The sequence below is a fragment of the Lissotriton helveticus genome, chromosome 9 (genome assembly GCF_964261635.1).
Source record: "Lissotriton helveticus chromosome 9, aLisHel1.1, whole genome shotgun sequence".
Taxonomy (NCBI): Eukaryota; Metazoa; Chordata; class Amphibia; order Caudata; family Salamandridae; genus Lissotriton; species Lissotriton helveticus.
The window spans coordinates 661071776-661093486 of NC_136070.1; the positions used below are offsets into that span (position 1 = coordinate 661071776).

A 21711-nucleotide genomic window follows, 5' to 3' on the forward strand; every position below is an offset into this window, starting at 1 on the left:
TTGGTTTCGGTTTCGATATCTGAGATGGCGGCTCCGCTTGAGTGTCCGTGGCCGGGCCAGAAGGCGGGGCCGGGGATAGCGGTGCAGGGTCGTGGGTAAGGCCGAGTGGCGATCCCGTGACCTGAGCCTGAATAATGTAGACTTCGGGGCATAGCTCTTCCTCTGAGCTATCTTCCGCGGCCCCATAAACTTCTTCGTCGTCCCCTACCTCCTCGACGTATTCAAGGTCGTGGCCCTGTCCCTCGACATGTTCCTCGGGATCGGCCTGGACCTCCGTCGACGGTGGTGAAATCTGGAGATGATGGCTGCCGCCTTCTTCCGCGGGGTCGTCGAATATGTCGTCGGGTGCCGGCGCCGCTCGCTGGGCCTCGAGGCGCGCCGCGCGCCGATGCTTGAGCGTCTTCTTGGACCTGAACTTAGAGCAGGCCATGCAGTTTTCTTCGTTGTGGTCCGGTGATAGGCATTTATTACAGACCGGATGCACATCGATATGTGGATATTTGGATCCACAGACGGGGCAGAACTTGAACGGGCTCCGCTCCATGTTAAGTTCGTCGGGTCTTGCTGCGACGAGAGGGCCTCGATCGAAGAGTTACTTGACTCCGTAGATGTCCGTCTCAGAGAGTCGGACGACGCTCGAGACCGTACGCAAACAATACCGACGCAGGTAACGAAGGCCTTTTGGCCTTAAGAACAAAGTTGTTTTCGGTTCCGACACGGAGACGTCGAAACCACATCCGAACCCAATGGCGGAAAAAAACAATCTGGGGATGGAGTCGATGCCCATGCGCACTGTAGTCCAGGGGAGGAGCCACCTATCTCGTGATACTTCGAAGACTCTTCCAGGACAACAATGTGCAATCATCTGGACCCAACACTAGGCGGCGATCTATGCATAAGATATGAATTTAGCAGCCCACATGCCTCGAACAGAGAGCAATATTGAGTCGAAGATGTCTGTAATAAATAGTCTTCTGGGGAGGAGGGTGAGCCCATGTGAATCTACAGCACTACAGGTAACAAACAGATGCTTACAGGTAAGTAACATAATCCGTTGTAGAATGTGTGGCTGTAGACATACATGTTCTGAATCAACTATATACAAATCAGTACACCTTTAAGCAGTGGCTAGCCAGTGGATGCTGAACATGCCTGAGAACCAACTCTAAATTGCTTGCTGCCTTTTTTTTTTTGCAGAGTTTTATATAGTGCGAACTAGACTCGAACCTAATCAGGTATCAGAGCGCTTTACATATTTTCCAGTTACGTTACATGAGGACACACTTTCATTTTAGGCACGGGGAGATTAAGTGATTTGCCCAGAATCACAGGAGGTTTTGGCGTCGTTACCGAGACTCTAACACAGATCCCCAGGTCCGAGGTCGAGCGCCCTAGCCGTTAGGCCAACTCCTCTCCCCGCCTTGCAAGCACATCCAATCAAGAATGCTTTGTGAATGTGTGTGAAGTGTATCATGTAGTAGCTTTAAAAATGTCTGCTATAGGTATGTTCCATAGAAAAGCCACAGTAGCACCCTGTTTGCGGATGGAGTGTGGCTTGGGCAGGATAGTAGGGTTCTTTTAACTTTAGCGACACAGGTATGGATGCATTTGACAATCCTTCTGCAAATCCCGGACTAGTAAATAGCCTGACCTTTATGAGGCTGTAAAAAGCCACAACAAGTTGTTGCATTTTGCTAAAGGATTTGGTTCAATCTATGTAGTACATCAGAGTTCTCATGAGATCAAGTGTGCGCAGTGGCCTTTCAGCTACCAGTCTGGACAAAGGAAAAAAAGACTGCGAGATAGGTGATCCCGGTCATAGAAGGGTCGAGAACCATGGTTGTCGGGCCCACATAGGTTCAATCAGGATAAGGGAGAGGGATGTTTGCCTGAGCTTCCTTACCATGTAAGGAATCAGTGGGAGAGGAGGAAAAGTGTACACAAAATCCCGGATACATTCATCCACAGAGCATTGCAGATGGACTTGGTGTGAAAACCTGGTGCAAAATTTAGTTTAAGCATTTTGCGTTTTTGTCTGTGGTGCGTATGTCTATGTTTGGCCTATCCCATCTTTGGAATTAAAAAATTAGGACTTGAGAGCGGAATTGACACTTGGGAACTTGTTGCTGCGCACGGCTCAGCAGGTCTGCGAAGTCATCCACTCCCGGAAGATACTCTGCCAGGAGATGACCTTGGTGGCGAATGGCCCACTGCCAGATTCGCTGCGCTAAGGCAGAGAAATGGCAGGAGTGTGTGCCTAGGTAGAACATGGCGGTCATGTTGTCTGTGCGCACAAGGACTACTTTGCCTTGAATCTGTTGAAGGAAGGGTTTAAGGGCTAGATGAATAGCTAACATTTCCGAGTGGTTGATGCGGAGGTTCCTTTGATGAGGTGGCCAGAGGCCCTGGACTGTCATGTCATTGAGATGCCCTCCCCAGCTGACTTGAGATGTGTCTGTGGTAACGGTCACTTGTTGAAGTGGGTCTGTAAAGGGTCTATCCTACAACAGATTGTTGCTGTTACACAACTGCAGCGAGCAATGGGTGCCAGCCCTTATCTACACTAGATCTTCCAACTGACCCTCCGCTTGTGAGCACTGGCTTAAGAGGCATTACTTAATCGGACGCATATGGAATATGGCATAGGGCACTACGGCAGTGAATGAGGCCAGCATTCCCAGGAGGAACATCACTATACAAACTGGGAGTGGACTGAGTGGCAGAAAAAGAGGAAGAAGCTTCTGGAATGCCTGTACCCTTTGTGGACTGGGGAAAGCTTTGCCCACAACTGAATTCAGCACGTACCCTAAGAAGGGTGGAATTGGAGCGGCTCCAAGTGTGATTTGTTGCCGTTCTTTGTGAACCTCAGACTGTGCAGAAGCCGGATTGCTGCCTAGGTGTGGGTTAGGCACCCCTGTCTGCTTGCGCTCTTAATCAGCCTGTTGTAGAGGAAGACCAGAGGTACTCCCCTCCTGAGGTGAGGGGCTACCACCGCAAAACAGTTGGTACACAACTTGAGGGCTGTGGTGAGGCCAAAGGGTAGTACCTTGAGCTGGTTGTGTTGGCCACTTACCAGTGAAGTGGAGGTAGCGCGCATGAGCTGGATGGATTGGAATGTGAAAGTAGTCATCCTTCAGGTTGAATGTCACCTTGCTGCATAAGGGGGCATAACATCCTGTAGGGTAACCACGTGGAAGTGTTCTCCCAAGATGTACATGTTTAACCGATGGAGGTGGAGGATTGGTCTGAGGGATCGGTCATTCTTGGGAATGAGGAAGTATAGGAAGTAGATGTCTTTGCCCTGGTATTATAGGGCACTGCCACTAAGGCACCTTTGTGTAGGAGTGCCTGAACCTCCTCTTACAGCATTGTTAGATGTCCTGAGCTGAGGCTGTTGAGTGTCGGAATGGGATGTTTGGTGTAAATCTGTATTTGTAAAGCGCAAACTACTCAAGGCGCTGTGGGTCGTTGTGGAAATTAAGTGAGCTATTGCCCAGTCACATGGTGCTGAGCTGAGCTGCTGCCGGAGATCGAACCGTGAACACTGTGCTCCAAAGTCAGCTGCCCTGGCCGCTGCACCACACCTCTCCACTGTGGCTGAGATGAGCGCTAGGCAGTAGCCGTGCTGGATGAGGACTATGACCCACCACTCTATGGTGATATCATCCCATCGGGGAAGAAACCCCTAAAGTCTCCCCTCAAAGGTGGTTGTGTGCGCGGAGAGATGCAAGCCAAGTTGTTTTTTGAAGGTAGAGGCTTCCCTACGAGGTGTGCCTCTGCCTCGGCCATTGGAACAGTTCCGTCGAAAGAGCCTTGTGTGAAACCCTTGCAATCCTGTGAATCATAACACTCTTGCTGCCGAAAATAGGACTGGGTTTTATTTGGGGGAAGTGGCTTACCTCTTGACTGTTGCTTGTGAAAGAAGTCCCTACCTGAAGGGACCTGAAAGACACCCATCGCTTTGGCGGTTTCTGAGTCTTGATCTTTTCAAGCATGGTGTATTTCTGCGATCTATACAGGTGTGCCCCGTCAAATGGCAAGTTGACTAGGTGCTGTTGCACCTCCGCTTAAAGCCGAACATGAAGAGGCAAGTTTGGCACCAAAGGATAACGGAGGTGTCGACCCTGCCAGCTGCGGTGTCTGCCACATCTAGCACGCAATCAATGGTTGCAATGGAGATAGCCTTGTCTTGTTCACTATCACTTCCCCACATTTGTGGCACTGATCAGAGAGATGCTGAAAGAGCTCCTCTATCTCTTCCCAGTAGTCTCCATTATAGAGAAAAGGAGTCCAATGGAATTACAGATGCACCAGGGCATGGCCGCACTCCCCAGATCCCCTCTTCAGGGCAGCATCAAACTGCTTGATCTCCTTGTCAGGAACTGGAGGCAAAGCACCTTCAGTGACCTGTGTCACTGCTCCCTTTCTAGTAGAAATGCGGCGTAACAAGACCGGGAAATAGAGTCGGTCAGACTGAGTCGGTCTATATTTCTTTTCAATGCATGGTGTCAACACACGAGTTTATCAGCTCTTTGACGATCTCAGGAAGGAATTAATCATCTCTTTGAGCATCTGGAAATAATGAACAGACCACTCGGTCATTGAGTGGGTCTCTACTAAAATGTTATCCTCCTCGGGGTGGCATACATCTCTGCCTTATGGTAGGTGACTGCACGTTGAATGACACTGTTGTACGCAGTGGTGTAACCTGGCGAGGAGGCCCTGACCAGGACATGTTCTAGGTTAGGGTCTGCCTGAGGGTCCTCCCAAGGATCTACTGAGGTACCTGAGCAGACTGGGGCAAAGTCCTCGGCCAATGAATAAGAGCTGGGACTACCAGTATCAGAGTATGACCTCAGGGACCCCAGCGGTAAAGGCTTTGGAGTTAGGGAGGTGGTGGAGGAGGGAGAGGAAGAGGAGGAGCAGTGACCTTGTCTTTGGGCCTCTTGGAAGGCATGAGGGGCACAGGAGTGTCTGGCAGAGCCTCCTCGAAGGCACTCTTGCATTTCTTTGGCATGGTAATATTGAAGGCAGAGATGTTGCCTGTGCATGGGTGGATGATGATCCCCCTCTGCCTTTCACTGAGCTCCCGCTGCAGCTTCTCGAAGATGGGAAGCTCCTCGACAGAGTGGGCCTTGGATCCAAAACTGGCTTTAGGGCTAACTGCTTCAGTGCCAACGATGTTTTCGGCTTCGGTGAGGGAGCCATTTTCAAGGGTTCAGCGCCGACAGATATCATGCTCCGGAGAGAGGCAAAAATTGACCTAAAGTTCAAGTACCTAGGAAAGGTCTGTTCTCAGCACCGAGGCTTTGCTGAGGGCGGTGGCACACCGGAAAATGGCAGAGGCTTTACACGGGGCTCAATGCCAAACCCTGTGCTGCCATTTTTAAACTTTGAAAAGGGCTTAGGGATCAGCAGTACCAAGGTGGACTCGATAAACTGAAGACTTGGCTGATGTGCGGGGAGAATTGGGCCATTCACCCAATGCTTCCTCTTCTTCCTCAGTATTGAGTGCATCATCGTTGCCGAAGATATACAGTGTTTCTTCCGAGGATTTGGCTATCCGGCTCTGGGCCCACCATTGATCAACGCTGGAGCAGTGTCTTCTTGCTGCGGAACGCCGAAACAGCATTTGCTGCGGCTCTCGTCATGCCTTAGTGAGAGGCAAAGATTGACCACGTGGAGGTTGGACCAGGGGTATTTGGAGTGGCACTGTGGGAATCTCTTGGAGGGCATCAATTCCATTACTTCATGTGCTGATTCTTCGATGGGTAGTCTGGAGCCCAAAGCGCCCCCTGGGCCAAGAGACTTCTTTTGAAAAAACATGCCAAAAAGTATTTTCGCACAGGATTGAAGGCAACAGACTCAGAGGCCGTGACGGGAACTAACAAACTAGTCGAGACCAGAAGCATGCAGAATCATGACCAAACCCAAAGGCAAAGCAAAACAATCTAACAACCAGAAGAAGAGTCACCAAGACCTTGTCGCTTGAACAACTTCTTCGCAGAAAAACAAGTTGTAATCATCTGAGCTCAACAATAGATTGAGCATGTGCATCTACAGTCACACATACTGCGAAACTAGGGCAAAAAGCAGGTAGAAGAAAACTGACATAATAAGTCTATCAGAATTTTCAAGTGAGAAGTAGGACAGTGCAGGGTTACCGCGGCTGGGATTTTGGTCCACATAAGCAGTAGTTTAGTGAAATCAGTTTTGGATAGGTTGCACTGTTCTGCATGAACCTTCAAGAGGTACTAGCAAATGCATGCATCCAGAGATTTTTCTACCAGAATGGGTACCAGATGTTCTACAATGATGGTGGGTACCTCCTAACTGGTCCTGACTGGTGGTGCCAACACTAATGTCATGCCAAGAAACACATTCTTCTAAATCAGGTTCGACTGCTTTCACCCACAAAAAAGTCAATGGCCTCCTTCCTTACCAGCCAAACTGTGGACATCCACAAGAGAATATTCCTAAGCATGATCAAACAAATTTCAGTGCTGAAAATGTAAGAACTTGGATGACAACAGTATCCATAAACATGATACAGGATTAGCAAGGTAATTCCATCATGAGACAGACTACGGGAGGGCAGACTACCAGAACTGTTGGTGGCAGTGCTTGAAGCATATACTAAACAGCATGCAAAAGAGGAAAACAATGTATTTTCAAAATCCAATTGCATGTTAAAAAGTGAGTGAAAACTTCAATAAAAGGGAGGCAGTGCCAGTGAAATACGGAGAAAGCACCAGAGAAGCTGATCCGCGTGTGATAGGCTGAAAAGCACAAGAGCTGTTTTTTGGCCGTTGGTGCTTCACATATAGAAATGGTGTTGCAAGAGTGAATGAACGGGTGCACAGATGCTCCAAAGTTCTTAAAGCTACAAAATAATTTTTTAGAATTTTTCAGAAGATAAGCATACAGGCAATTTCAAACAGTTGTGAAGAAGACAGTACTACCACTCCGTAAACAGGGTGTTCCTAGGTGCCGAAACAATGTCCATAAAAAAACGATGGCCATCATATTCTATAAACAACTGACCCAAGTCTATCAAATTCCCCAAAGATCACAGTGGTAGGGTGTTTAATTCATTAAAGTACAGAGCCCTAGTATTTAACCAAAATAATTTCCAGCAATAGTCAGGCACTGTTAGTTTCTATTACTGTCCAAGGGATTTTGAAAGATCTCCTTTTTCCCCCAGCCATATTAGAGTTAAGTCTCTCTTGGTGGGCACAATACCTCCTCACAGTATATCGTTTGCTATTCAGTGTGCCAAATGCGCCGTGTATAACATTCCAACACTCAGCGGTGTTTAAAGTCGTCCCTTACCTGGTCGGTGACGTCGTACACCACAATGATACCGTGAGCCCCTCTATAGTAACTGGAGGTGATTGTCCGGAACCGCTCCTGACCGGCTGTGTCCCACTGAAAGGGTAAAAGTAGACAGAGCAGACAATTAGCAGGCAGGTAATGAGGAGTCTAGTATTTGACCAAGGGGGAAATGGAACTGCAGTGTTCCCTATACGGATTTTAGCATACTTAGCAGCTACTGAAGACCCCTCCTATTCCCATGAGTCATGACTGAACCTCTAGATCATGGGTGCTCACAAATTTTCTCTCGGGGGCCAAATTTACAGTGTGGTTTGTGTCCGAGGGCCGCCCCGGTGGGGGCGGGTTCAATGGAGGAGGGGGCGGGGCTAGCGCAACAAAAAAACTGTGACCTTGAGGTTGAACACAGGTCCCTGCAGCGGACGCCTTCGTCCACTGAGCCACCATACACACATCTCTCTCCCCCTCTATCTCACTCTCTCAACCTCTCTCTCCCTCTCTCCCTCCCTATTTCTCCCTATTTCTCCCTCTGTCTCACTCCCTCTCACACCCGCTCTCTCCCTTCTTTCTCTCCCTGACTCCCTCTGTCTCACTCACTCGGACTGTCTCACTCCCTCTCCCTCCGTCTCCCTCTCTCTCCTTCCCTCTCGCTCTGTCTCCCTCTCTCTTTCCCTCTCCCTTTCTCTCTTTCCCTCTCCCTCTCTCTCCTTCCCTCTCCCCGTTTCCCTCTCTCTCCTTCCCTCTCCCTCTCGGTCTCCCTCTCTCTCCTTCCCTCTCCCTTTCTCTCCCTTTCTCTCCTTCCCTCTCCCTCTCTTGTCTCCCTCTCTCCCTCTGTCTCCCTCTCTCTCTCTCCTTCCCTCTCCCACTCTGTCGCCCTCCTCACTCTGACACCCTCCTCACTGTCGCCCTCCTCCCTCTCTCTGTCACGCCCCTCTGTCACCCTCCTCCCTCCCTCTGTCTGTCACCCTCCTCCCTTCCTCCTCCCTCTGGCTGTCACCCTCCTCCCTCCCTCTGTCTGTCACCCTCTGTCTCCCTCCCTCTCCCTTTCTCTGTCTCCCTCCCTCTCCCTTTCTCGGTCTCCCTTCCTCTCCTTGTCTCCCTCCCTCTCCCTCTCTTTGTCTCCCTCTGTCTCCCTCTCTTTGTCTCCCTCTCTTTGTCTCCCTCTGTCTCCCTCTCTTTGTCTCCCTCTGTCTATCTCCCTCTCTGTCTTCCTTCCTCTGTATCCCTCATCTGCCTCCCTCCTCCCTCTGGCTGTCGCCCTCCCTCTGTCTGTCTCCCTCCCTCTGTCTGTCTCCCTCCCTCTGTCTGTCTCCCTCCCTCTGTCTCCCTCCCTCTGTCTCCCTCCCTCTGTCTCCCTCCCTCTGTCTGTCTCCCTCCCTCTGTCTGTCTCCCTCCCTCTGTCTGTCTCCCTCCCTCTGTCTGTCTCCCTCCCTCTGTCTGTCTCCCTCCCTCTGTCTGTCTCCCTCCCTCTGTCTTTCTCCCTCCCTCTGTCTGTCTCCCTCCGTCTCCCTTTCTCTGTCTCTCTCTCTCTCTCTCTCTCTCTCTCTCTCTCTCTCTCTCTCTCTCTCTCTGTCTCCCTCTCTCGGTCTCCCTTTCCCTCCCTCCTTTCCTTCCTTCCCTCGCTCTCCCTCTGTCTGCCTCCCCTTTCCCTCCCTCCCTCGCTCTCCCTCTGTCTGCCTCCCCTTTCTCACCCTCCCTTGCTGTCCCTCTCTCTGCGTCCCTTTCCCTCCCTCCCTCGCTCTTCCTCTGCCTGTCTCCCTTTCCCTCCCTCCCTCTCCCTCTCTTTGCCTCCCTTTCCCTCCCTCCCTCGCTCTCCCTCCCTCCCTCTCCCTCCCTCCTTTTCCCTCCCTCCCTCGCTCTCCATCGGTCTGTCTCCCTTTTCCTCCCTCCCTCGCTCACCCTCCCTCTCCCTCCTTTTCCCTCCCTCGCTCTCCCTCTGTCTGACTCCCTTTCCGTCCCTCGCTCTCCCTCTGTCTGATCCCTTTCCCTCCCTCCCTCTCCCTTCCTCTCCCTCCTTTTCCCTCCCTGGCTCTCCCTCTGTCTGCGTCCCTTTCCCTCCCTCCCTCGCTCTCCATCTAACTGCCTCCTTTTCCCTCCCTCTAACTGCCTCCTTTTCCCTCCCTCCCTCTAACTGCCTCCTTTTCCCTCCCTCCCTCTAACTGCCTCCTTTTCCCTCCCTCCCTCTAACTGCCTCCCTTTCCCTCCCTCCCTCGCTCTCCCTCCCTTTCCTTTTGTCTCCCTCCCTTTTTCTCACTCCGTCTTCCACGCTCTACCTCCCTCTGTCACCTCTCCATCTCTCCCTGCCTCTGTGTGCCCGGGCTGGAACAGCTTCCTGGCACACACAAACACACAGCAGCACGAGCACCTAACAGATCTTTAAAAGAACATTTGTATGTTAATGAGGCTTTTGTCTTTCACCTCTTAGCGCCCCTGCAGCTCCACTCTGACTATCACGGAATGCATGCCCGGGCCCCTACAGAGCAGCAGAGTCTCGGCCCCCAGTGTTTGCAGACACTGTCATTTTTTTTTTTTTAACATGGGTAAATTATCTGCAAGGTCCGCGGGCTGCCAGGGAAGGCTTGCCGGGCCGCTGACAGCCCGCGGGCCATACTATGAGTACCTCTAGATCAAGCCTCACTCCTGCTTCAGTGTCCCCAGCCCTGTGCAGCAAAAACATCTCCATAAACCCTCGGTTCATGGTCCCGAAGAAGAAAAAGGAGCGTGAAGGCCAAAAAATAGAAGAATGTTTTCATCAATGATTCTCTTGGGGAGGCGGTAATAGGAAGGGGCAGCAGAGTAAGGGTGGTAGCATTGGAAGCATAAATAAAATGGAGGAACAAGGGCTTTTAAGAAACAGGTCCAGTATACATGCACAGAAACATGTAGAACATTAGGGTATGCAGTTCCTAAGGAGGGGCAGAAAGGGGGTGGGGGGGGGAAGGAAGGCGATAGGTAATCAGGTAGGAGAAGGACTAAAGAAGGGAGAGCTCCAATAAGGAGCAAGGACCCTCGCACACCTAAAGAGATGTCATGCTTCATCATAGGGCAGCTCCTCGTTGGGCCAGCGCTGCAATGCCCAACAGGCCCTGCAGGAGGGCTCTTTGCCGGAAGTCTTGAGTTAGAAGCCAGGAGGCCCTTTGTGTGGCGGTCCCGAGGCAACGGGTGGTGAGTAGAGTGGGTGCAGAACGTGTGTTAAAAATAGCTATGAGTGCTCCAGGGAACCTTTATTAGCTGGACACTTGTGCTATAGTTAAAAACGAGACTACAAGAGTCTTGGCTAGCAGGGGGAATTCTACCTGCTCTAGCTCAGTGTGAGGGGTGACTAGTGTTGGTGGTTCAAAAGTCCACATGTTTCACGCCTTTAACTCCTAGTGGATGTGCAGTGCTTCTTCAGGACCAGGGAAGAAAAAAACATTAACTACTCTTACAAGTAGGCGATGGTCATAGGGGTTTCCAAAAAAGTACCTCCAAAAAAGAGGGGGGCAGCTTGAAAAGTCAAGAGATTCGTCCTTCTAGCAAACCTATGGAGGGGTAAATGGGGGATTCAACCAGGACATCCAAGGTAATCCACAACAATGGTGGAAGCGAATAACCATCTTCTCGGTGTACTCCTACGTGGGACCTACCCACGGCCGGGCTCCTGGGAAGATGTCTTTAGTCCTTCTCCTACCGGATTACCTATTCCCTTCTTCCTTTTCCCCCCTTTCTTCCCCTCCCCACTCCCCTCCTTAGGAACTGCATTCCACTATTGTTCTACATGGTAGTATTGGTAGCCAATGCCTCAGTTCCAAGAATCGGATCTAGAGCAGAAGATGAATGGGAGTTCGCTCCTTTACGTCCAGAGTTCTGGTTTAGGAAGTGACTAAAAGAATACCTGATGTAAGGCAGAACTTGAGTTATGCCAAGAATTAGTTCAGTGCTAGAATTGAGACAGCTAACTGGAATTTCCCACCATTAAAGCACAAAGGATATGTGGGCAATGGAGGGAGTAGTGTGCAAACAGCGGAGGTTTGGGGAAGATCTGAGATGAGGGATTCCTTGTGGGGTCTACGCAACACAGAGAAAGGGCAGAGATGGAAGGGCATGATAATTAGCAAAAATTGTTTGCCCACCAAGGTGAAAGTCTCTTCAGGCTCTAGTGTTAACTCATACACATACTCACAATTTGCAGCTTGATGGTTTTCCCATCCAGCTCTATAGTTCGGATCTTGAAGTCCACCCCGATTGTGCTGATGTAGCTCTCGGTGTACGTGTCATCCTAAAAAGAAGGGAGCATTTAGCATTGGTAAATTTTCATGCGGACTTTCAGACATCTATTCACTCAATATCCACCAATGGCCATGGCCCAAGGGCCTTAGAATTTAATTTTGAAGTGGGGAGAGAGAAGATAATGGCCCAACGCATTTAGATTTGCAAGAGCCCACAGTAAAAATAAAAAGTGCGCAGCAACAAAATGCCTGCTTTTTTTTTATCTCAGACCCAATTCCAAACAGTCACCCTCTGCCTAACAGCATGAACCTACTAAAAGAACTAAGGCTAAAAGTATAGCATTATCTTATTTCCTACATTTAGCTCCATCTAAAAATTAGAAGGCAGGACACTTGGTGAAAGACTGGAAGTAAATAGGGCTGGGTAGATTATGCAGAGACATTTTCTATTACTGTTGATCGGGTTTCAGTAATAATAACTTTGGAATGCCCAGTGCAAACATTACTCTGTCAAGCATTAGAAAAAAATCCTAGAGTGGTGTTCAGAGAGCCAACGGCACAAGGCTTCATTCAACCAAGCAGTAAGTTGCCACTTTGAGCCCCATGCCAGCCCTGTGCTGGAACTGGGCATAAAGAGCCACTAGGAGCAGAGCTTTTTTTCCAGGATGAAGTTGAGAGAGGAAAGTGTGTGGGTGCTGGAGCTGTGCTGAGAACATGTTATCAGGAAAATCCAATAGTTTCACCCACTGCTTTTCTTTGAAGTGGAAAACCTTGGGAATCCATTCACCTAAAAATTGTCTACACATAAAAATGAAGCAAGATGAAAGCACACCTTTTAAAAGACACTTCACACACATATACAAATCCTAGTCAGAGTGAATAAGCATATTTCAATCTTGAAACAAAGAAACAATCAATCACTCCAAAATGGACTGTTTATATATGTATGCACTTTAGCCTTTATTTAACTTCCAAAGATCGTCGGAGTGGTGTAAATGACGTCGGAGTACGTGAAATCAACATTTTAGCAAAGCATGCAATGGTGGTCATTTACAAATGGTGGGTCTCCCACGCCAAGAGGAAGACTGGGCATGCCGAATGTCGAGGACATCACGTACATTGTTGTGTACAAAACATAGGAAGACAGAGCGTGAAGCTTAGGACCTCTGCAAATAGCTTGACTTAGCACTTGAGACGATGCATGGAGCACACAGTTAGAACTATGTTCTATAGCCGATCAGAGGATCTGCACAGTCAGTTAAATCTTAAATCCATAAAATGGCAAAATATAATTTGTAATTACAATACACAGTCTAAAAGAAAAACAGTGAAGATGGGAATTGATCATTGTATCTGCAACGGTCAAATGATGCCGTTTTGGCCAGCCACTCATACCCTGCATTTGCAACATGAAACGTAACGGGAAATGCCTAGAGATTACATGGTTCAGTACAAACCTGAGGACGTGAAAAGATTAGTCCTGGATGCTGAAGAAAAAAAGTCTATTTCATCAACACCAGATCAAATTTACCCTGCAACCAAAAGGAAGAATACTGGGTCTCTAATTCATTCAGTTATCTCTGCAATACAGGTAACACCATGAATTTTGAGCTAAGCCCTTATAGATTATCAAAAGTTATTAATGCCAAAGTAGTCGGGCCCCCACAGTAACTATGTGGATAAAACGCACCACCACAGCCCTCTATATCATGACCTCCTTTCATGTCGAAACTCTGTTCTAATCACACATAAAAGTTTAGTGCCTCAGTTGCCTTTAAATGTCATTGTAATTGCATTCATATAGCGCTTATTACTCTGGACGAGGTGTCAACTCGCGTTTCGGTGAGTAGCATACTACTCTGGAACCTGAACAGTTTTAGTTGGGACTTAGTATGGGGAAATATGAAATTAATTTGAGCAGTGGACATGAGAGTCTGTTAGTTGGATTGAAAAGGAATGTGGAGGGATAGAAGAGGGAAAGGTCTAGAAGGTGTTTTTCCTGGAGATCATAGCAGTAGGAGGAGATCTAGGATGAGTAAAGGGAAGGCTAAGGGAGAAAGAGTCAGAGGGAACGGTTTAGAAAGGCTTGTTTGGGAGATATGAATAGTAAAAGAGGTTTGAAATGACACAGGGAGGGGTAGAGGAGGGAAGAGTATAAACAAGCATTTGCAATGAAATAGGTCTCGCATTTGCGAGAGTTTGAGCTATTGGCATTGTAAAGGACTATGCCTTTTATTTATGTGTTCTGAAAACCTGCAATTAGTGCATAAACACACACTTTGTACTTCTAGTAGTAGTTGCTTATGAGAAGCAAGGCTGTCAGTAACTGTGCCTGTTTTACTGCCAGCCGTGCATTTCGTAAGCAAGGATGACAAGTACAAAGTGCATATTTACATGCACTTGCAGGCTTTCAAAATACTTTAATAAAAGGCCTTGTCGTTTACAATGCCAATAGCTCAAACTCTCACAAATGCGAGACCTATTGCATTGAAAATGCTTGTTGAATTTATGGCGTAGCTCTTGACATATGGGGCCTCCCATATGAAAATACAGGTGCTGACATACAGGAGGTAATATTTGGCACAAGAGAGTAGATCCACATTATAGAGCGCCTATGTCAAAATGCTGACCCTGGCGTACTTCAGGATCATTTTTACATATGAGGGCACCAAAAGTACTGTTGGGGGGGAGGGGATGTATCCATAGAAAAAGTCTAGCTATGCCATATTGATTTATATTTTTGATTTAAAGGGGCACCAACAGCATACTGGGGGTTATGCATTACAAAATGCAAACCTTGGCATATGTGAAAATTTTTGACCTGGCACAAACCCATGGAAAAATCTGTACATGGCACACTTTAAATATTTCCAAACATATGAAGTGAGCCCATGGCAAATTTTGATGAAATGGTGCTTTGTTCTTGGGCGGGTCTGGCTTCTTTGGAGGTATATATTTCATGATGGCCCCTACAGGGCCTATGTCTTTTTAGCAAATGTATTTGACCACTGTGCTATAAAATCCATAATTCGACCCCATTAAAAAACTATTGGGGGAAGACCCCCTTCTCAGGGAACCCTTCTAAAAGAAGGCTGTCGTATTCAGCTCCTTTGTTGGAATTTGGGAAAGTAGTATGCGGACAACTGGTGATTAGAAGCGGCAGGGAGCAAAGAGTAGCGTGTATACAGAGCGGCTGGGCAGTAATTTGGAAATGACAAAAAGCATGAAAAAAACTGCTTACATTCAAAAGTGGGTACACCTGATGCACTCCCGTCCTACCTGCAAATTATTTGGTGGTATTCAAAGTTCGGGCATGTGACCCACAATACTTATGTGATTCTGGCGCTCGTGATTAAAAGGGATGAGCACATTTGGGAAAGACAACTTTACATCTTTTTACAAGGGAATACAACTGTAAGCACCGCGGCAATTTTTGAAGCTCAAGTGAGAAGGCGGTGTGTAGAAAAGTAATAAAAGGGGTCAGTGTCGAAAAAGCGCTTCAACGCCTCATATGGGGTAGTAAGCGCTATATAAATGCAATTACAATTCTAAGCTCTGTCAAAGGCGTAACATTAGCCCGGGCAGATCCCGCAGTTCTGGGGGTGGGGGGACACCCCTCAGGCACTGTGAACGGGCGAGGACTGAAATCGGGGAGGGAGTGACCAGACCACTCTCTGATGTCAGCTGGGGAGTGGTGCGTTGACGCACACTCACTGATTAGAAGCGGCAGGGAGCAAAGAGTAGCGTGTATACAGAGCGGCTGGGGCAGTAATTTAGAAATGACAAAAAGCATGAAAAAACTGCTTACATTCAAAAGTGGGTACACCTGATGCACTCCCGTCCTACCTGCAAATTCTTCGGTGGTATTCAAAGTTCGGGCATGTGACCCACAATACTTATGTGATTCTGGCGCCCATGATTAAAAGGGATGAGCACATTTGTGAAAGACAACTTTAAATTTTTTTGCAAGGAAATACAACTCTGAGCACCTCAGCAATTTTTGAAGCTCAAGTGAGAAGGCGGTGTGTAGAAAAGTAATAAAAGGGGTCAGTGTCAAAAAAGCGCTTCAACGCCTCATATGGGGTAGGAAGCGCTATATAAATGCAATTACAATTCTAAGCTCTGTCAAAGGCGTAACATTAGCCCGGGCAGATCCCGCAGTTCTGGGGGTGGGGGGACACCCCTCAGGCACTGTGAACGGGCGAGGGCTGAAATCGGGGAGAGAGTGACCAGACCACTCTCTGATGTCAGCTGGGGAGTGGTGCGTTGGCGCACGCTCACTGATTAGAAGCGGCAGGGAGCAAAGAGTAGCGTGTATACAGAGCGGCTGGGGCAGTAATTTAGAAATGACAAAAAGCATGAAAAAAAACTGCTTACATTCAAAAGTGGGTACACCTGATGCACTCCCGTCCTTCCTTTCAAGTCGGGTGGGGGGGCGGGGGAGCAGGGGAGCGAGCGAGTTTGAGGGACCCCATTAAACAAGCGATGCTCACTCTGAGCTGGGGGAGGGCCATTAGCCTGTAAGAACTCGCGGCGGACATCAAATGAAGGGTGGGAGGGACATTGGCGAGCGAGGGGCGAGGGGGTATGCAGCCTGGTGACGAAACCGAATAAACTAAACTGTGAATAATATCGATCACGTGGTGATTGAGGCGCACTTGTGGTGTTCATTTGGGTAATACATAGGTTGATCATACCGGGTTCCGCAATCGTCTTAATAATTAGAGCGGTGCATGCTAAGTGCTCGTGTTATTATTGCCGGTGGTCTAACGGACGAAATAAGTTAAAGTTCGAGACGATCGGACGCTAGCTCGTACCGCTATCTTTCCCCGCATGCACTTAATTGTGTCGGTAGTGAATATTTACGCCGATAACATCTCTGTGGTCTTCCTGCTGCCGGATGCACGCTCTGAAGATCATCACAGTGTGGGTAAACCGTGGTGTACCCTGCGGGCATTTAAAAGCGGAAGTGATCAGTGTTTGCATAATAAAAAGAGTGAAAGGACTATTGTCGCCGTAATGCGGACACCATATTGGAGTGTCTGGTTATCCCTGAAGGCTCATATGTGTGTGTAAGCTGATATAACAACCCAAAAGGTAAAAAAAAAAAGGTAAAAAGGGATAAAAATAAAGGAATAAAAATAAAGGATAAAAATATATCTATTGCTGCGAGGCACAGACTGGTTTGCGACATGGCTGGTGTGGCGGCAGGGGCGGGGGAGCGAGCGAGTGGGAGGGAAGGAGCATGGTGGTGTGCGAGGCGGATGGGGCGGGGGAGCAAGCGAGTAGGAGGGAACGAGCATATAGGGTGCGAGTGAGGCCAAGCGCGCGCTGGCGAAGCGTCACGCTTCAATACTTCACATGCATTGGGAGGAATCCGCTTGGTCAGAGAGTTTGTTTCAACTTCTATACTCTCGTCTATTTATCCCTGCGGGATAGAATAGTCGAGACCTAAAAAGGGTTATTTTGGGGATCATAGTAGTAGAATGGGTTTTGGGGTGAGTCAGAGAGTGGAGGTAGAGGTTATAAGCAGACAGTGCAGGATCTGCATAGCATACGACTCTTTGCGAAGGGGGAATGTATTCTTGGACAAGTAACAACTGTTTTAACTGTGTTTTTAACCGCTTTTAATAATTAAATTTAGCGCAACTGTGTATTAATCTATGTTTACTGCACTTACCTGAATGTTCTCTCTGGCCCTTGTTGTTTGTCTTCGCTTTGTCACGCCTCGGCTGCAGTGTCGTTTGAGCGGAGGGAGGGACTAAGCTTTTCACTCACTTCCGCTGTGCTAGCTGTTCACGGAGGTTAGCAGGATAGTCTTGGCGGCTCTCCGTCTATTTTAGACGCATGCCGGAGCGGACATGCAGCATAAGCAGACACTGGAAGGATCTGCATAGCATACGACTCTTTGTGAAGGAGGAACGTATTCTTGGAGAAGTAACGACTGTTTTAACTGTGTTTTTAACCGCTTTTAATAAATACATTTTGCACAGTTTTGTGTATTAAGCTTGGTTTACTGCTCTTACCTGTATTTTCTTTCTAGCCCTCGCTGTTTGTCTGCGCTCTGTTCCGCCTCAGCTCCAGTGCCGTTTGAGCGGAGGGCGGGGCTATGCTTTTCACTCACTTACGCTGTGCTGGCTGTTCACAGACGTAGGCAGGCTAGTCTGGGGGCTCTCCTCCTATTTTAGATGCATGCCGGAGCGGGCTTGCCAAAGGCAAGCCCATCTGCACCCGTCCACGGCCAGCCGAGGCTAGGGGCCAGAATCCCTGTTTGTTTTGGGGTAAATCAGCACCTGAAATACTGAGAGGTGCAATAAAAGAACTATGTCCTCCGGTTTAGACCCATGTAGGCACGGTGTTTCTATGGATGTAATGCCATTGAAGTGCACTCACTGCTCTATAAAAACAGCTGTTCATAAGGCAGGGCTTGGGGAAAGGCATAAGTTAAAATTAATGCTCATTAACTGTAGGCCTCTCAACAAACAAGTTTGAAATCCACGATTGTATTCTAGAAAATCAACTTGATGCCAAATTTCCTCACGAAAACCTGGTTGAAGGAAGACTCTGCCCCTCAGATACTGGATGCCCTCCCGCAGGATTGTGGCATCCTTAGACTGGATCGCCGGATTAAGCATGGGGGAAGAATAGCCTTTGTCTAGAAATTATCCTTAAAATGTACTCTGTATATAGCCATCTTATAGTGAAGCCGCCTCATTTTCGATAACGGCAGCTGATAATCACGCATTCAAGGGCTTCTTGATTTATCGACCTCCTGGGCCTGCCACTAATTTTATCTCTAGTTTAGTGGAGCAAATGGTACAACCAGCACTTCGCTATAATAGTTTGATAGTTTTAGGTGATTTTAACCTACACTTTGACAACCTTAATTGTGAAGCTCAATTTCTATGTCAAGAACTAGCCGCTTTTCATCTAATACTTAAATCATCTCTCCCAACACACCAACAAGGCCATATATTAGACTCTATTTTTACTAACTGTTTAGAGAATGAAATCAAATCCTCGATTGCAGTCCTATGGTCATACCACCATCTCGTTGTTTGCTCAATTCCTCTACCTAAAATCCCCCCTATAGCTACTATAGGACTAAGCACCCTACACAGGAGATGGTCTAGATTTAGCTCAGTGAGCTGTATCCATGCCCTCCAGTAGAGTCGTCTCCTCCTGGAAAAGGAGGGGAAGTGGCATGTAGCTCAGTGGAAAAGTTGATTTCGGAAGCACTGGATGTAGTGGCTCCCTGGACCTCCAGCTTCCCTTATAGACCGACTAAATCAGCACCATGGTTTCATGAAGCCCTAAGAACAGCAAAAAATCTTGTAAGAGTCTAGAACGCACATGGAGGATAGATTTTTCAGACCATAATAAAGACTGCCTACAAGCTGAACTTAAAGCACTACCACTCTTATAAAAAAAAGCGTAGTGCCTACTATAATGACAGAATAGAGAAGACCGATAACTCTTCCAAAGAGTTATTTACCATCATTAAAGATTTGTCCTCACTTGAGAGAACTGTGGATCCAGCTACCAGCTCATCTGAGTCGTGTTACCAGATTGCTGATTTTTTTGCTGAGAAGGTAGTTAAAATATATTATACCTTTCCGGATGAGGCTCTTAATGGGATGCTCTGCCAAACTGATAGGACCTCTGTGGATGGGGCCAACTCCCTCCCTAAATTCTATCCACCCATACTGGAAGATCCAAAAGGGGTAGCTGTAAGCATTATATCCAGCTCTCCCACAGATCCAGCTACACCCAAAATTATGAGAGAAAGCCTGAAAATAATAATGCCTTGCATACGGCAGCTTCTTGATCTTTCCTTTTCTGGTGGCGTGATTCCAAATATATGGAAGCGGGCAATTGTCCTCCGCCTACTAAAAAAGCCAGGAGCTGACACGAGTCAGCTGGAGAACCTGCACCATATTTCGCTTCTACCCTATTTCTCTAAAATAGCAGAAAAGGTGGTGAATACACAACTAGTTGCACATATTAACCGGCAAAATCTACTCCACCTCACACAATCAGGCTTCAGAGCCACGTACTCTACAGAGTCAGCACTGCTCCTTGCTACGGAGACAATACACAGACGTGTGGCTGAAGGTCAGACTGTTGCCGTGGTCCTATTGGACCTTAGCGCTGCTTTTGATACGGTATCCTACAAACTGCTTTTACAACATCTCAGATTAGGGGAGCTGGATGAAGCCGCACTAAAATGGATAGCTTCCTCTTTTCAGGATCAGAGCTTCCAGTTTACACAATGCCCATACATCTCCAAAAGCATAGCTCTGTCTCACGGGGTTCCTCAAGGCTCCATTTTGAGCCCAAATCTTTTTAATCTTTACACTGCTCCCCTGGCAGAGATTGTGGAAAGGCAGGGGGTAACCACTGTGTCGTATGCGGATGACACGCAACTTGTTGTCTATCTGTCACACGACTGACGTAGCAGCCACCAAGTTTTCTTCTTGCTTGCAGGACTTGGCGTCCTGGATGACAAATAACTGCCTTAAATTAAATGGTAGTAAAAGAGTGATCTTAGTGGTGGGGAAATCCCCCTCCGTTTGGTCATCGGCATGGTGGGCATAGACTCTGGGTCCTACCCCTACCCTAAGAAAACAGGTTAAAAACCTAACGTCTGGTTAAACTCCACTCTTTCTTTTGAGGCAAATACCAGAAAGGCTGCAGGGAAGTGCTTTGGAATCCTTAGAATGGTATGAAAAACTCTGAACATTCTCCCCACCCCAGGTAGGAAAGCCCTGGTTCACACCCTGGTAACATCTCAATTGGACTACAGAAATGTTCTCTATCTGGGGGCAACAAAAAAATGCCTTCACAGGCTGCAATGTATTCAGAACGTGGCGGCTCGCTCAGTTCTGAGCTTCCCAGGAGAGCTTCTACTGGTAAGGCTCTTGATGACTTGCATTGGCTGCCGGTTAAGAAAATAATTCATTTTAAAGCATTATGCATTAGTCATCGTAGCTAGCAGGGCAAAGGTACGAGTTATCTTTATGATTTACTCAACCGTTCTAATCCTACACGCCATCTTAGATCGACCGGGACTTATCTGGTCAAAGTTCCTAAAGTACACAAAGTATGAATGGTTGGGCTACCTGCCTGCCGCTGTCATGAGGGAGGGGTTGGATTGGGGAGGAAACTTAGTTCCCTAGTTGAAACGATTATTGTTGTTTATTTGTTTTGTAGGGTATTGGTCCTACAAATATAAAAATATAAACTGCATTCGCATTGTTCTAATGGATGAGCAGTACGCTGACATCACAAACTGTATATTGCTATTAAGATCCTAAATTGTATATTCATGTTCGTTGTACCTGATACAGTGGAAGCGGCTTTAATAAAAACAAGTTTAAAAAAAAAAAAAAAAAAAGAAGAACAAGTAAGAATGGGCGCACGTTCGTTCGTTCATTTATCTGGCAACCAAAAACTGGAATGCACTGCCTCTTTTCTCTGCGCTGGACCAAAGGAGACCCTCTTCCGAAAACAACCTGAAAACCTGGCTTTTCCAGCTATATGTCCTTTTATTCGCTCTCCTCTTCCGAACAGTTAGACAGTCTCTCACAGTCTCTCTCTCATGGCATCCACTTGTCAATGACTCTGAGGCAACTGAAAATGTGTGGGTTTCCAATATCGTTTCAGCTTTCCAGTTAAAAGAAAGTGTGTGTGTCATCTGCATGGTTATAGCATGTGAGGTGAAATTCATTGATCAGTGCTGGTAATTACTTCATGTACATGTACTCGTGGAGGAGTGTGGCTCACTGATTAAAGCGGCAGACCCTGATGCAGAGGTCTGGCCCGGGACCAGAGTTCAATTCCCGTCGCGGCAGGGTCTTGAGCTCAAATGTCCGCGGACCCGATAATTCTCGGCACGGTGCCTAATCTAATCATGGGGTCCCACGCTGCAACTCTGGGCAATAGCTTGCTTAGTCTCCACACCGGCCCTAATCGCTATGGATGCCTTGCTTCACCAGGGGGTGCCCAGGAGTTGGGCGCCTCACAGGAACAGGCCAGGACGGGTTCCTCAGCGGTTTATTCAGCGCGGGGACACACTGGTAAGTGTAACCATGCGCTTTATAAGCTTCACAATTATTTTTTTTTTTTTTACATGTTGAAAAGCATGGGTCAGAAGATGAAGCCTTCAGAG

At 47.7% G+C, this 21711-nt stretch overlaps 1 protein-coding gene across 1 annotated transcript in view; it reads right to left on the reverse strand.

The window, feature by feature from the left end:
* The window catches only part of RAB1B (RAB1B, member RAS oncogene family), a 140571-nt gene that overhangs the window by 38244 nt on the left and 80616 nt on the right, over positions 1-21711 (reverse strand). Inside the window, exons 3-4 of the mRNA XM_078660750.1 lie at positions 11495-11590; positions 7333-7428 (exon numbers count right to left, since the gene is read on the reverse strand). Of these exons, the coding sequence (XP_078516876.1) occupies positions 7333-7428; positions 11495-11590 (192 nt within the window). The remainder of the gene's footprint in view (positions 1-7332; positions 7429-11494; positions 11591-21711) is intronic.